This window comes from Pteronotus mesoamericanus, unplaced genomic scaffold (assembly GCF_021234165.1).
Source record: "Pteronotus mesoamericanus isolate MK-2021 breed Mesoamerican mustached bat unplaced genomic scaffold, CSHL_Meso_final contig_24, whole genome shotgun sequence".
NCBI lineage: Eukaryota > Metazoa > Chordata > Mammalia > Chiroptera > Mormoopidae > Pteronotus > Pteronotus mesoamericanus.
In genome coordinates this window covers 3,962,476-3,976,808 of record NW_026555100.1, presented here as the reverse complement: position 1 = coordinate 3,976,808, position 14,333 = coordinate 3,962,476, and the positions used below count along the sequence as shown (strand labels likewise).

The following is a 14,333-nucleotide window of genomic DNA, read 5'->3' as shown; positions in this document are numbered from 1 at the left end:
GTTCGCAGCAGGACAGGAGCAAGGAGACTCTGGGACACCGCTCCAAAGCCGAGCGAAGGTGGAGGCGCGGGGTTCCAGGATGACCACCCAGCTGGCCTGCGCCCTGGCCAAGGTTCCGGGACTCCTCTGCTCCGTCGGACTCCGCAGCGCCGCCTGGCGGACACGCCGCGCTCGGCTCGGGGATCAGCGGCCACAGACCGGTGTCCGGGATCCCTCAGCAGTCGAAGAGAAAGCCGCAGAGAGCCCTGGCGCGCGGCGGACAGAGGCGTTTGTTCCCCGAGGGCGCTGGCACCTCGGCCTCAACCCTCAGCACACATTGGCACCCTGTCTCCTCTAACCCGCGCCCAGGGTGACTTAGCTCTGTCAAACACGTCGGGGGATGAATTCTGCCCCCAGCTCTGGGATTTTGCTGCCACTGAGTAGTTTCTTCAGAAAGGAGGTCTCATTAAAATTTTAAGGCGTTTGGTTTTGATTTTTGTTAATGAAATACCAAGAGTGGGCACAAAGGCACAAACGTGCCCAGTTCCTCTCCCTGCTGGTCCCAGACCTGAAATTCTAGGGCTGGGGAATTTCTAGATCCATCTTCGCCCTAGCGGGTTTGGGCGTACGAGGCTTGATGGCCCAAGGACCCCTGTTTGAAGACGCGAGGCAAAGAAGGGCGAAGCGCATGGAGCGCGTGGCTGGTGTGGGTGAGCGGGTGAGCAAGGGCCTGGCTTTCCCGTCCCAAGCCGTGGGGTACAAGTTGATCGCGACTCGGGCCGCACGGCCTCTTCGAACGTCCTCCCCTCGCACTTTGCAGGAGAGGTGGTCTCTGTCCGAGAGCCTGGGGGTGACAAGCCTCTCCACAGGCCGGGGTTCTTGATGAGCTAAGGCCCAGCCAGGCCCAACCGAGCCTCACTTCGCCGGACCAGAGTAGGAGCTGCGCTGCGGCGTCCCCGGACACCGCCCGCCGGGGTCCTCCCCGGGCGCCCGCTCCTGTTTCCGGAGTCGGGGAGTCCAGGCTGGAGGTCCGGAGGCGCTGGAGGCTGCCCTCCTCTGGGTGTCGGCGTCGGAGCCGGCGTCTCCAGTAAGTCCTCTCCAGGCGGAGGCCTGGGGCTCCGCTGCGTCCCGGAGGTCACCGGGGCTGCTTTGCGTGCAACCCGGGAAAAGGCCCCGCAACCGTGAGGCCGACGCTGGGAGGAGGTGAAAATTTCAAAGTCACCAACCTCTGAGCAAATGGCGGCGGGAGCGGCGCGGTGGACCGACCGAGGCCCGAGGCCGAGGACGGCCTCTGCGCGGCAGTGAGCCTCCCTCCCGAGGCAGCAGGAGTTGGGCGCCGAGGAAGGTCGGTGGCTGGGAGAGCCTAGAGCGGCCTGACCCCGGGGAGAGGGCAGATCGGGGTGCGCGCTCGGCGACGCGACTCTGTGGTCCGGAGATCCCAAGAAAGGCGCGCTCTGGGCCCCGAGCTCCCGCGGACCTGGCGGGCGAGCGCCCAAACAGCCGCAAGACCAGAGTCACGCCCAGACCTGGAGTGTGAGCTTGTGTGTGTGAGAGCGGGGAGCGGGGGCGGGGGGGCATGCCCCGAACAAGGCCCCCCACCAAATGATTAGGGCTCTTCTCTGCGTGGTTCCACTGGTGCTTCAGGCAACTCAGTCCCGCCGCTCCAAATGGGAAGGAGAAGGCAGCGGTGCGCACGGCGGGGATCCGCGGCGAGACGGAGGGTCCCACCGCCGCTTTGCGGAGCGCAGCTCGGGGCCCAGAGGCGCCGTCGGCGCCCACCTGGTGGCCCCAGCGCGGCCGAGAATGAGTGCCAGGACCCTCCCGGGGTCGAATTTAAAGGGGCTTCCGGGTCCCGAGCTCCGGCGCGCTCTCCTGCGGCGCGGACTGGGGTAGAGCGCCGGCTGCAGAGAAATCGGGACGCGGAAGAGCAGCCGCGGCGCCGGCCTGCCGCGGGTCCCGGCTCCAGAGAGAGGAAGGACCCCGGGGAGGCTGGGGCGGGGGGAGGGGGCGTCGGAGGGGTCGGCCGGCGGCCACGCGGGTCCTCGGCAGCCAGGGCAAGCAAAGGAGAGCGAACTCACTTTACCCCGAGAGATAAGAGGGCTCCGGCGCGCTCTCCCAAGGCCTGGGAAACAGGTTCCCCAGCGTCCGGTCCCCTAGTCTGTTCCGGCCGCGGGCCCGGGACGGGGTGATGCTTGGAAAGCCAAGCGTGGAACCGCGGGCCGCAGCACCTCCCCCGGGCAGGGGCCCGGAGGGCGAGCGCGGGCCTGCGCTGCTCTCTGCTTAAAACGAAATCCAAACTCCCCAAAACCTCAAGAGGAAAATTTCAAAAATTATTATTCTTTCACTTTTAATAAACAGGCTGCTGAGAGAGAAATTAAAAACGAAATGAGCGGCAGCCCAGAGTACTATCTTTTCAAATTGTGAAATATCTCCTTGAAAAATATTTTCGCGAAGACCAACCCCACTACGGGCCGGCCCTTCCGAAGCCTTCGCTGCTCGCGATCGTCCCAACAGAACAATCGGAAGTGCGGCCGCGGCCCCGGGAGGGAGTGGGCGCCCGGCCCGGGACCCACTGCAGTGGCCGTGCTCCTCTTTCTCTTCAACCAAAAAAATAAAAAAGATAAGAAGAAGAAGTAAAACCTTTTAATACATCAAATATACGGAATTTTAATCTTTAAAGCGATACATTGTCTATTATTTTAGTACATGACGTAAACCTTACTTGTCCCCTTCTCAGCGGGTGGACTTAAAAATTAAAAATAGTTAAGTGTTCCTTTTAAAGAACAAAATAAGGCAAATGAGGTTTTGGAATAGAATTGTTTTTCCTTTTTTTTTGTTTTCTTCCAGAATACATACAAAAAAATACCCATTCTCTTCCGATGGTATACACCTTAAAAATAATTGCAATTTGAAATCAGAGCTGACAAATTGTGACTTGTTTTGTTTTTCATTTTTTGTAACAAACATGCATGTAAATTGTATTTCAATCAGACATTAAATAAGAACGTACAATACAATCATAGCAATTTTAAAGTAACATTAAAGAGAAGACCTCTAGTTCTGTGGCGGTTTTGTATTTATTTATAATCTACAGGGACGGGAGGGTTTGTTTTCCATTTTTACCCTCAAGTTTTAATTCCACCCCCCCCTTCCATTTTATCTACGGAGCTCAAACTAAATAATGCACTTTAGAACCACGGGTCCGCTTGGAGCTAACATAAATAAATACCAGTGTCCACCGATGCAGTCCTCAGATGAACACTTTTTCAATTACTTTTTCCTTCTTTTTCTATAAAAAGTCAAATGATATTTTTTTTCAACTTTTATAAAGTTTGGGCAGGGAGGTGAGGTGGGGGCAGGGGGAGTCTCCCACCGGGTCTCGGTCGCTGTTTCGAGTAGATAGATACGGTAAATATATTTTCCTTTCCTGGCCCGGGTCATCCCCACTCGCGGGTGACAGTAGCTTCTCCCTGTTCCCGCCCCTCCCTCGGCTCCTCCCCTCCCCCCAGCTCCTTTCTTTCCCTTGTTCGCCCTCTCGACCCTCCCTCACTGATACCCCAGCGCCGAGGCGGTGGTCAGTCTCTGTCCGTAGAGGGCGTAGGGGGAGTAGTAGGGTCCGGTGGCTGCAGGCACCGGCACCGGAGCGCCGGGCGTGGGGAGCGGGCTCTTGGAGTAGGGGTGGTAGCGGCTGCTGAGTCCCAGCGCGTGGTGGGGGCTGCGCAGCGCCAGCGTCCCGGGGCTTCCCGGAGCGCCCGACGTGGGGATGTGCATGTGGCAAGCCATAGCGGCCGCTGCGGCGCTGGCCAGAGACGACGAGCTGGGGTAGCCCGACAACAGTTTGTCTGTCCCGGGAAAGGCCGTATGGGTCCGCAAGTGGCTCAGCAGCTCTTCGGACGTGGCGAAGCGCTTGTCGCACGGCCCGTTAGCCGACACCCAGTTGCAGATGTGGGGGAGTGGGTCGTTAGGCAGCATGAAGCCGTAGGGGTAGAGGGGGTGGCCGGCCAGGGAGGGTGGTGTGGCGCCCGCAGCCGCCGCAGCCGTTAGCGACGAGTGCACGCCGTGCAGCGGGTGCGTGGGGTACACCAGCGGGTATCCGGACTTGAGTGCCGCAGCGGCAGCGGCCGGATCGTGGGCGCACGACGCGCTGGCTGCCGCAGCCCCCGCCAGGTGGCTGGCGCAGTGGTAGCTGAGGCAGTACGGGTCCCGGCACAAGCTGGCTGTCATCACGGAAGGCGGTGACGCCCCGGCCAAGGGGCTCGAGCCAGCGGGCTTACTGCAGCCCAGAGAGCCCGCCGCGGCCGCCGCCAGCTGCGCCCCCACCAGGCTGCCCGGCTTGGTGGGGTCGAGCGCCACGCCATGGGGCAGGAACTGGGGCGGGTAGCCGGCGTAGGCCCCAGCCAGGCTGCCTGGGTAGGTCATGCCCGCGGGAGGCAGAGGGAACACTGTCTGGCCTGGTTTGTAGGGCGATACTGGAGCCACCAGCCCAGAGCCCAGCACCGAGGAGGAGGTGGGTGCGCTGGGGCCCGAGCCCGAGCTGGAGCCCGAGGAGCCGCCACAGTCCGAGCCTAGAGCTTTGCCCCCGGGGCCCCCATCTGGGTGCTGGTTCACGTCCACATTAATCCCGCCGCCGCAGCTAATCCGGCCGTGTGCCAGCCCCGTGGGTGCCCCTTCGGCCGAGGCGGCTCCGGAGCCCTTGCTGCCGCCGCCGCCGCCGCCCGCGTCGGGGTCCTTTTTGTCATCCTTGCCCTCCGGGCCGCCCCCGGCCGAAGGCAGCATGCTTCCTGGTGAGCAGGCCGAGGCGCTGGAGCTTGGGCTGCCTGTCCTGGGCGTGAATGGCTGGCAGGTGGCGCTCGGTACTCGGAATCCAGACTTCTCCGCTGAAACCCCCCCGCCGCCGCCGCCACCCCCGCCGCCACCGCCTCCTCCGCCGCCGCCTCCCGGCTCCTTCTTATCCGAGCCGGGTTTGGAGTACGGCTTGAAACTCGATTTGTCCTCCACGCCGATGTCACTCAGCTTGAGGGGCCCCGACTTTCCGTCCTTGTCACCCCCGGCGCCGCCGCCGGCACCGCCCGCGCCGCCCCCATTGGAAGCGACGGAGGAGAGTTTGGAAGAAGGCGAGGGGTCGGGCTTCCCGATCTGCGAACATGTTTGCGCCAACAGCGCCAGCGGGCTCTTCTTAGCATCAAGCTGCGGGGTCAGACGTTGGGGGTGGTGGGGGTGGGTACAAAAAGAAAGAAGGGGGAAATCCTTTAGAATCTTGGCTTCTAGGATTCAAACGCCCCTCCGCAGTGGCCCGCGAAGATCCTCCCAGCCCTGAGGCGCAATTCTAGGCGGCACCCCCGCTACACCTCTACACATACACTCGCCCTTGAGAAAGGTAGCAGCCCCCACCCCCCCGAACAGGATCTTTCATGTCCTTTCCAAGCGCTAAACTGTATTTTTTAAAAAACTCACAAAATATTTTGGTTTCTGATCCCTAGACCCAGAACTGTACACCCCCTTCTCCATCCCTAATTCTTTGGAGTAATGGCCCAGGCGATTTGCGCCTGACAGGCCGTGTACAAATATCAGCTTCTGGGGAACCGGAGGACTGCGCCTTTGGAATCATATTTCGAGCTCCCGTCCGTCTTCCGGGAAGAAAGTGAGTGGTTCTGGGTCGGGGAAGGGGCTTTAATATCAATGGGAGAAACAAGTTTTGGCTGCCTTGCCCCCTAACATTCACACCCCAGTCTACCTCCTCCCCCCTTTCTGCCCTAATTTTAAGGTGCGGGAGCACTATCCTCTCTCTCAATCCTGGAGCTGAATCACTTCGACACCCCCCTCCTCCTCTACCAACTTCCACCCCCAGATCCGGAGAGAAAGAAATTCCGTGAAGCGGCTGCCAGGGTGGTGGTCCCAATCCAGCATGATCCAGGGACAGGGTCCTTACCTCGATGGGGCTGACGGGAGTGGAAGGCAGGGGCTGTAGGTACTCGGGGTGCAAAATGTGGCCAGTCCGTGCGGTCAGCATCTTCAGCACCTTGATGGGAAGTCGGTTAGCCTGGCGGAGAGGGTCAGAGGGGGGCACCGCGTGCACAAAAGGCTTGGTGCTGCCGGCCGGGGACGAGCCTGGGCCGGGGCCGGAGCTATTTCCAGAGAGCGCGCTGGTCCAGGCAGGGTCCGCACTGCCGCCGCCGCCGCCGCTGTGCTTACTGCTTCTTAGGGCAGAAAGCGAGGGCGCTGTGCTCATGACCCACCCGCGCGCATGGGAGCAGCGGGGGGCGGGCTCCGGGCTGCGCGCTCGCCCGGGGAGCAGGAGCAGCAGGAGGAGGAGGAGGAGGAGGAGCTGGCGCAGCGGCCACGGGCGCCCAGCGCGCCTTCACGGCGCCTGGAGCCGGCAGCGAATAATCCTGGGTGGCCCGCAGCGGAGCCGTGGCCGAACGGGAGGAGCCGGCCCGACTGCGGGACTGACGGGTGGCTCGCCGTGTCCGCCTCGGGCTGTGCCCCTGCGCTGCGTACTCGCGGCCCGGCGCTGGCGCTGCTCTCGGCGGTGTGAGCCGCTGCCTGTCCAGCCGGGTCTCTGGCGAGGAAACTCACTTCAAAAGCAGCTGCACCGAGGGGGAGATTAAAGCCTTTGCCGCCTTCCAATCAAATGGGAGCCCGAGGTGATTGGAGGGTCAAGGGGATGTGACGCGTCCCGCGCCGCCGCCGCCGCCGCCGCCTGGACTCTCAGCGCTGGTTTTAATGGGCAGCTCCCTCACCGCCGCCTCCCCCCACTCCCCGCGGCTCGTCCCCTCCCTGGATTTCGCTCCGAGGGGGAGCTGGACGTTTATTCTACGTTTGCTATCTGCCGCCTCCCTCTTTTTTTCTCCTTGTCGTCCTTCCTTTTCCCAGCTCGAAAATAAACCGAAGCCTCCTTTTGCAAGAGGGTGCGTGTGAGGAACAGATTGAGGTGGTGTTCAAACGGAGCACTGGCAGGACTTTGGACGACAGTCGGACTGTCACCTCCAGGGGCGCACAGGGTGCCTGAACAGCAAATACGCTCTCCTCCTCAGTAGTTGAAATCTCTCGCGGCGCGGCCGCCAGGGTAAGGAAAGGTGGCGAGCCGGTGCTGGAGGAAGTCCGCCCGCCCGATTTGATTTCCCGTGATTTGGCGGCAGAGAAACCAGAAGCTAGGTGGGCAGCGGTGGCGGTTTTTCTCCGAGTTGTGCTCTGGGCTCCCCGCCCTTCCCGGCACGTGACGCCCGGGGACTCGCAGATTGGGGCTGGAGCGAGGGTCACATGTTTCCTCTGTTTCACACTCAGCCCCCACTTCTTACTCTCCCCTGCCACCCTCTCTTCTCCTGTCCCTCCTCCCACCCCGCCAAGTTCTTTGGGCATCTCCACCCCTCCATCAATTGTCAATGTTCCTCGACCGCAATCAATCAGTTATTTGTCAGCTCTTGTCAATCCGCCCGTGATTTATGTCAGCTTTTGTTGCTGATTACAAGGCGGGTGCGACTGGAAGGGAAAGAGAGAGGGAGAGAGAGACGGAGAGGAAGGAAGAGATCGAGGGGAGACCGGAGGAGGAGGAAAGAGGAGCAGCCTCCGGGGATGGGAGGGGGGTGGGGGTTCTAAGAAAAAGAATGAAAGGGGAAGGAGGCGCTCGGTGTCAAGAAAACGACTAGTGCGAGTCAAGTGCGCAGGTGCGGACAGGGTGCCGAGAGGGGTGCGCAGGCCTGGGGAGTGCGCCTCACCTCCCTCGAGGTCGGAGACAGAGATACACCCTTCCACCTTTGGGGACTTCGGTCCGTTGGGGCTGCGGAGTTCGGAGCGACTCTGGGTACCTGAGACAAGAGGCGAGGATGTCTAGCACGGGAGATATTTTTTTTTTCTTCCCTAGGATACCCCCTCGGGGGCATGTAGTGTGCGGACGCCAGGCTGCTCGCCTGCCGCGGACCCCAACCTCCGTAGTGCCCTGACCCCAAACTCAGAGACTATTTCCTAAAAGCCACATCTCCAACTAACCTTGAGTCCTAGAGGTCAATGATAGGGTATCCCCCTCAATTCTTTGAACCCCGTCTGATCGTGGCTAGGGCCGAGAGCCTTCGAAGAAGAGGCCTGACCGTGGGTGTATGGGGGAGACACATCTCAGGTCCACTCAGGCCCCTTCCCCAGTCCTCCCCCACTGCGCGCCGTCCCGGCACGCTTAGTAGCAGGGGTCACTACGGTCTGCTCGCTCGAATTTATTGGAACTCGTAGCTAGGACTGACCTGCGCTGGGAGAGCAGAGTGAAGGAGCCAAGGAGGGAGGGGGCGGCTGCCTGTGGGAACAAGGGCTCTTCCAGGGAAGCGGAGCGGGACTGTCGCGTTCCCCTCGATTTGCACCGTCACTCGGGCTGTTTGGAAGGAAGAGGGGAGGCGCTGTGGGTGTCTCCGTGTAACTGATTCTGGGTGCCCAAGTATGTATGTATCCCTGTGCCGCTGTGTGAGTCGTCAGGGCTTTGATAGCGTTTGGAGCGAGTTCGGGGGTCACCTTCAGAAAGTCGCAGAAATTGGAAGGGGGGCGACAGGAGGACACACCCCCTAACTCGGAAGGACTTGGAAGACTTTGAATCTCCCCTCCCCCACTTTTCCGCTCCGGCTCTTCTTTTGTTGTCAATCCTTTTGATAAATGGCGGGGTAGGGAGAGCTGGGAGCCAGGAGCCAGTCTGCACCCGCGCGGGGGGCGGAGGCCGGGCCTGGACACCGGTTTCCGCACGCGTTCCCCAGGCGCAGAGACCCGTACGCGCGGGGGTCGGGTTTCGGACCTGCCCTCGGAATGCTCGCCCTCTCCTCTTTAACCATCCCCTCTCCCCCATTTTTGTCTCTGTCTCCTACTCCGCACAGGTACCGGGAACTTTCCGGGGTGAGTTTTAGAATTTTCTTGCAGGCATTCATTTTCTGCGTTTTATCCCTTGATTATTCAGGTTGGTAAACTTCATGAGATGGTAACTTGACTAAAGATAATTTGGAGAAGAGGCGGGCGAGGCGGTGTGTATTTTGGGCTGCTGTTTGTTGGTGTGTGTATGTGTGCATGTGTGTAGGTGAAAGAACACACCTGCGTTCAAGGGGGTTTGGAGTGTCCTTGCGACAACAGAGGAAGGTGAGTTTGGGAGACGATGGCGAGGCCACAAGCAGGGTTGGGAAGGTTGTCTTGATCATATTCGGGGAGCAAGTCCCAGCCTGAACTGTCTCTGTAGGGCAGCATGTCTGTGAAGCTGCTTATATCCTGCGGGTGTGTTAGCGTCTGTCTGTGTCATTGAGTGCGCGGCTTTCGAGGTGTCGGCCCGGATCAGCTGTGGAGCTCCCAGTTCTGCGAGGTCAGCAGTGGGCCGCATGTCGCGACGGCCTCCCTGTGCGGCTCGGACACTGAATGCTGGGGGCGGTGGCCATAGCTAGAGGTGACCACGGACATACTCCCCACCCCTCACCCCCTCACCTCTGCCTCCACACCCAGTTCATTCGCTCTTCTGGAATTGAGTGCGGCAGTCCCAGCACTCAAAACGTGGGGTAACCATAGAGTAGTCCCTGTGTCCCGCGGAACGGGTGTGCCACGGTGTGGTGACACGTTTTCGCAGGCCTGCGTGGCGCTGCGCGCTTGTGGGTCTTGGTCAGCGTACACTCGCTCTTCTCCAAACCCAACTCGGAAGGTCCAAGCGCACGGGGGCGCCTGGAGGCCTGCGCGCACCCGGCTTTCGGGAGGTTCCAGCTTCCGAGCAAGCGCCTGTCGCCAGGGAGGCCAAATCCCCTAAGGCTGCGCGGGCCCTGGGGGTGGGGGTTATTAATTACTCCAAGCTAGGCCTAATGCCTCCAACCCCCAGCGGCGGTTGGCGTGGATGTCCTGTGGATTTTATTTGCACACAATGGAAATGATTTGTCTTCTCTAAAAAAGAGTGGGCATGGCAGATATTTGAGGAGGGGATGGGAGGAGAAAGGAGAGAGAGTTGAGGCAAAAAGTTTGAAAATGCCTTGAACTATTCACTGTCGAGATGGCTAATCAGTATTGAGGCCGGAGGGCAGGCGGGCCGCCTTTCACCGCCGCTTCCCTTTCATCTCGGGCTCGGCGGAGGCGCTCAATTAAAAGCCTATCAGTTTGTAAGTAAATCAACGCCTATCAGAGTTGTCACATCAAACAAAACGATTATTATTGCAGCCCGCCTCCCCTATTAATCTCCCTCGAAGATAATCCGCCTGACAGGTCAGGCCCGGCGAGCTGGAAAGCCTGGCCCAGAGCGCCCCAACAGTCCCGGACTGGCGCCCCCCTGGGGGCCTCCCCACCCGGGTGTCACCCCGCCTTGTGGGCCCCCTCGAGGGGGGAGAGAAAAGAGCACGCGGAGGCCGCTGGACCCAGGCCTGACCCTCCGGACTGGGAGCGGGACTCGGACTCACGGGGCTGATAGTAGACGATTCCGGGTGGCCCTTCCTCTCCTCGAGGCCGTGAAGGCGCCCGCCTTGCGGGAGCCACAGCCTGGTCTGTTCCCGAAGTCTCCCCATGGCCTGTTCTCTGCTTGCTTCCCCTGCCTCTCTTTTTCTTTTTCCTGTATACCTTCCCTTTTTGTTTCCTCTCCTGCTTCTTTCTTGTCCCCTTAATCTTTATCTTCTTCCCCCATTACTCTTCCTTTCTCCCTACCTACTTGCCAAGGAATATTTCCTATTCTCTCTCCCTCCTCCCGATACACCGTAAAGACTACTTGGGCGCAGTCACAGTCTCTTGAGAAGGGCATTCTCAGGGCCCGGGTTATTTCTTTGCGCCAGGGCTGCCTCAGGAGCGTGTGCAATTCTCAGGAACTCATGACAAAGTCCTTCTTAATTTTATCCCAAGCAGGGGCTCTCAAAAGCTCTATGCCTGTTTAAGAATTGGGTGCATTTGAAGGGGTGAAAGAGGGGAAAGAGAAGAGAGATACCAGGGCAGTGAGATGGGTGGATGGCTGCAAGTGCCCTATTGTGGAATTAGTATTTGGTCTTGGAATTTCGCTGCTGCAACGTCCCTGACCTCGCTGGCGGCATTGCCTGGGCATTGCAAATATGGGGAGGAGACCCAACAGGCATCTGGGCCTCAGCACTGAGTATGTGAATGGGCGCCTACATTTCATAAATATAAATGCACCCAGATAACTGCTTCTGTGGCCTCAAACTGGCACTCGACAGGCTGGGTGGCCTTGGTACCGCAGGGGCATGAAATCATGGCTTTCTTTCAGGTGGTCTGGGGCTTCGCCCTCTGGGACGCCTCAGAACGAAGCGCTACCTGCCCTTTTCCACACTCTTGCTTCAGAGAGGTTCAAATGGCCACTGCCCGAGCCTGTGAAACCAGGATTGAGAGGTGCTTGAAGTCTTTGAAGAAGGGCTTCCTGCGGGACCCCAGGCCGTGCTACCCTAAATACCAGGTCCAGAGCCCCAGGAAGGCGCCCTCAGCACTCTTGTATCTGGGAGGATCCCCCACCTCTACCAAGGCGCGGCAGTGCTGGCCGCCCTGGCCCAGCTTCTCCCAGCAGTCACATCAGGGTCTGAGGCCTCAGACATCGAATAGAGCTCACCTCAGGGTGCTGGGTGCTGGAAATGCAGGACCCGTAGCCCCCCACCCTGGGTTCCCCAAAGCCCCTCCATTTGTACGCACATGCCACAGCCAACCAGGTAGGAATATTTATTTCTATACCCATAAATATTGTAGCGATGTAATGGCTTAGTTAGCTGTGCGCCTGTTTTTCTTTAATGTATTTATTTCACCTCTGCCACGCCGCAGATATTTAAAGAGGTACACATACCGCACCCCTCAACGATGTGGAGCTCACTCTGGCTACAGGAAATATCTGCTGGGTGGTTATTTGGACATAAGTGCTATCTCGAGCCCAGATTACACCCAAGCAGGGGCTGTAAAAAGGCACTTGCTGTAGAATTTTTCCAACTTAACTATATGTGCACATACCGAGAATTTAATAATATTTTATATCCCTCTATAGATCTAAATATTCAGATGTTATGTTACATGCCCTTGAGCTGGAAGCGATCTTCCGTTCACACTGGACGTGGAGCTGTTTGTATAATTTTCATCTCTCTGCACTACACATGAATCTTGATCTAATAAATTCAACGTTGTCATTTTTAGAATCGACGGGATTTCTCCGGCTGCGGTTTGCACCGCCTGTATCCGAATAAATCCAGATCGCAGGAAATGGCAGGAAACAGCTCCCGGTTCTCACGCAGACGCATTGGCCCAGAGAGGGACACGAGGTAGCACCTAGTGCTCGGGAGGCTTCAGGTCCAGCCTCCGAAAGAGGCTGGACTATCACCGCCCTCGGGCCCAAAGGCCCCTCGCGGCCCCGCAGTGCCTGGAAGTTCCCCATTCTGCCGGTGCTACAGGAACCCGCAGGGCCAAGCCCGCCCGCGGCGAAAACTGAAAGCAAATTCCACCGCAGATGAAGCCCGAACTTTTCTTCAACTCAAGTTTGCAGCGGAGATTAGGTGGAGGCTTTGGAAGGACAGCGGGGAAAGAGAGGTGGTGCCATAGGTAGGCGAAGAGGGCACGGGGCGTGGAGCACGGCCCGAGGCGAAATGCTAGGCAAGGTGCCTCCTGTGCCTTCTTTCTCGCCAACTTCTCGGCCTGGTAGTATGAATAGTTTCCAAGGTGCCACAAATGCCTAGGATGTGTTTGGGGGTTTGCACCACGGAGGAGGTAGCTTTGTAAAAGTTGCGGGAAGAGCTTTGCCGAGAAGTGTCTGCCCAGCAGGGCGCAAGAAAGCTTAGAACCAGTTTGCCTTCCTCGGGGCGGAATGATCAGAACTCCGCCTCTGGGGAGCCCTCTGCTCAGTCCTCTCCCATCGCCTCGCAACCGCGCGCGTAAATAACCTCCTGCTGCCTGCATTGCAAACTTCCCGGCTCGGCGCCGCAGTTGGCGGGCGAGGCCCGGACTCAGAGCGGGTCCTCAAGGCCGCCCCTTGCAGGCTCAGCTCCAGCTCAAAAATGGGGCTTGCCCGGAGGTGAAAGGACTAATACAGTTCCCCCTCCCATGGGTTGCCCAGACCATCACCGCCTACCTCCCAACTCCCCCGGGTGAGACCTTTCTCCTGGGAGCGGCGGTCCTGAGGGGCTGGCTAGGGCGCAAAGTGCGCGCGGGCCGGCGAGGGGAGGGGCCCGTGGCCGCCCGTCTCTCCGCGGGGCCTGTCGCCGGGCCGGCCTCGGCGGGTGAGTGATGAGGGCAGAGAAGGGCGCCCATAAATCGCGGGTGTCAGGGCGAAAAACTCTCTTTATTGTCTGCGTGATGGATGGGCCCAGGGACGAGACACCAAATACTTCGTATCGCCTTTAAATGGGAACACATTTTCCGCGGCCATAATTCATGTTTTTTAAATAGAAAGTTTGAAATGTTGCCTATATTTCACCGGCCCTGACATATTTATGAATCGCTCCCTGCATGCAAATATCATTATTTAAAGCGCTGAGGAGAGCTCGGGGGAGGGGAGGAGGTGCGGCCCCCGGGGTGTGGGGGTGGTGAACCGGAGAAATGCGGCTGGAGGTGGGGGGGGCATCTCCCTAAAGTGAGGACAATGAGGCAAGGAGGACTGCCGCATCCGGAAGCCAGGCACACCGGGAGCTCCCCTCCCGCGCTGGGCCCCGCACAGCCGCTCCGGGAAGTTTGCGCGGCTTGGGGCCGAGGACTGCTCTTGCCTCCTGCCGGGAGACCAGGGGGCATCCTGTGTCCTTTTCCCAGGCCCCGATCCAAGCCGAAGCCACCTTTTCCAAGAAGGAAGTAAAAAAGTAAAATAAAAACAATTTAACAAACGCAAATAATAACAACCCAAAATGTTTCGTGTTCTTTGCCATTGCATCGATTTTTATTGATTTTTATTCTGCCAACCTGAGATGGGGTGCGCCCGGGCGGGGCGACCGTCAGACCCCAGTCACCGCAGGGAGTGGGTAGGAGGATAACCCTCCGGTGCCGCGGCCCGGACCCCCCGCCCACCACCCAACCAGCCACCTCTCACGCACAACGGAGCCTGCGCAAGACGAGGGGTCACGCCTGATCCGGCCCCAAAGACTGGGGGCCTCAGTCCCGCCCTCTCTACCTCCCCAGAGCAGGGCAGCGCCCCTGGGGTCGGCGTCCGCCCTTCCCGAGCTCCACTGTCACTACAAACGCTTTGGAAAAGAGCCGGACACGTGCCGTCAGCCTCTCTCTCGCCGGTCCAGCTTGGGATGCACCCACACCTGCGCCCTCGCTAGCTGTCTTTACCTGTGCAGTCCCCTGCGGCGCCTGCGGTCGCGCCTGTTACAGAGAAATGGGAGGGAGGGCGGCGGAGTGGGAGGGACAGAAAACACCACCCGAAACAGCCAGATACGCAGACCCGGGGCCTCCTCTTCGGA

The 14,333-nt window shown here is 59.5% G+C and overlaps 1 protein-coding gene across 1 annotated transcript; it reads right to left on the bottom strand.

Moving 5' to 3' along the window:
* Positions 1-3,510: 3,510 nt before the first annotated feature.
* On the bottom strand, positions 3,511-6,489 carry ZNF503 (zinc finger protein 503). Its single transcript, XM_054572409.1, has 2 exons — positions 5,909-6,489; positions 3,511-5,166 (listed from the first exon to the last, which is right to left on the bottom strand). The coding sequence occupies exons 1-2, from the start codon at positions 6,206-6,208 to the stop codon at positions 3,526-3,528; spliced, it is 1,941 nt and encodes a 646-aa protein (XP_054428384.1). The 5' UTR covers positions 6,209-6,489; the 3' UTR covers positions 3,511-3,525.
* Positions 6,490-14,333: the final 7,844 nt, after the last annotated feature.

Coding starts and splice junctions, on each gene's coding strand:
- ZNF503 (XM_054572409.1), bottom strand. CDS start 6,208: ATGAGCACAGCGCCCTCGCTTTCTGCCCTAAGAAGCAGTAAGCACAGC. Junction 5,167..5,908: donor CTCCCGTCAGCCCCATCGAG/GTAAGGACCCTG, acceptor CTGACCCCGCAG/CTTGATGCTAAGAAGAGCCC.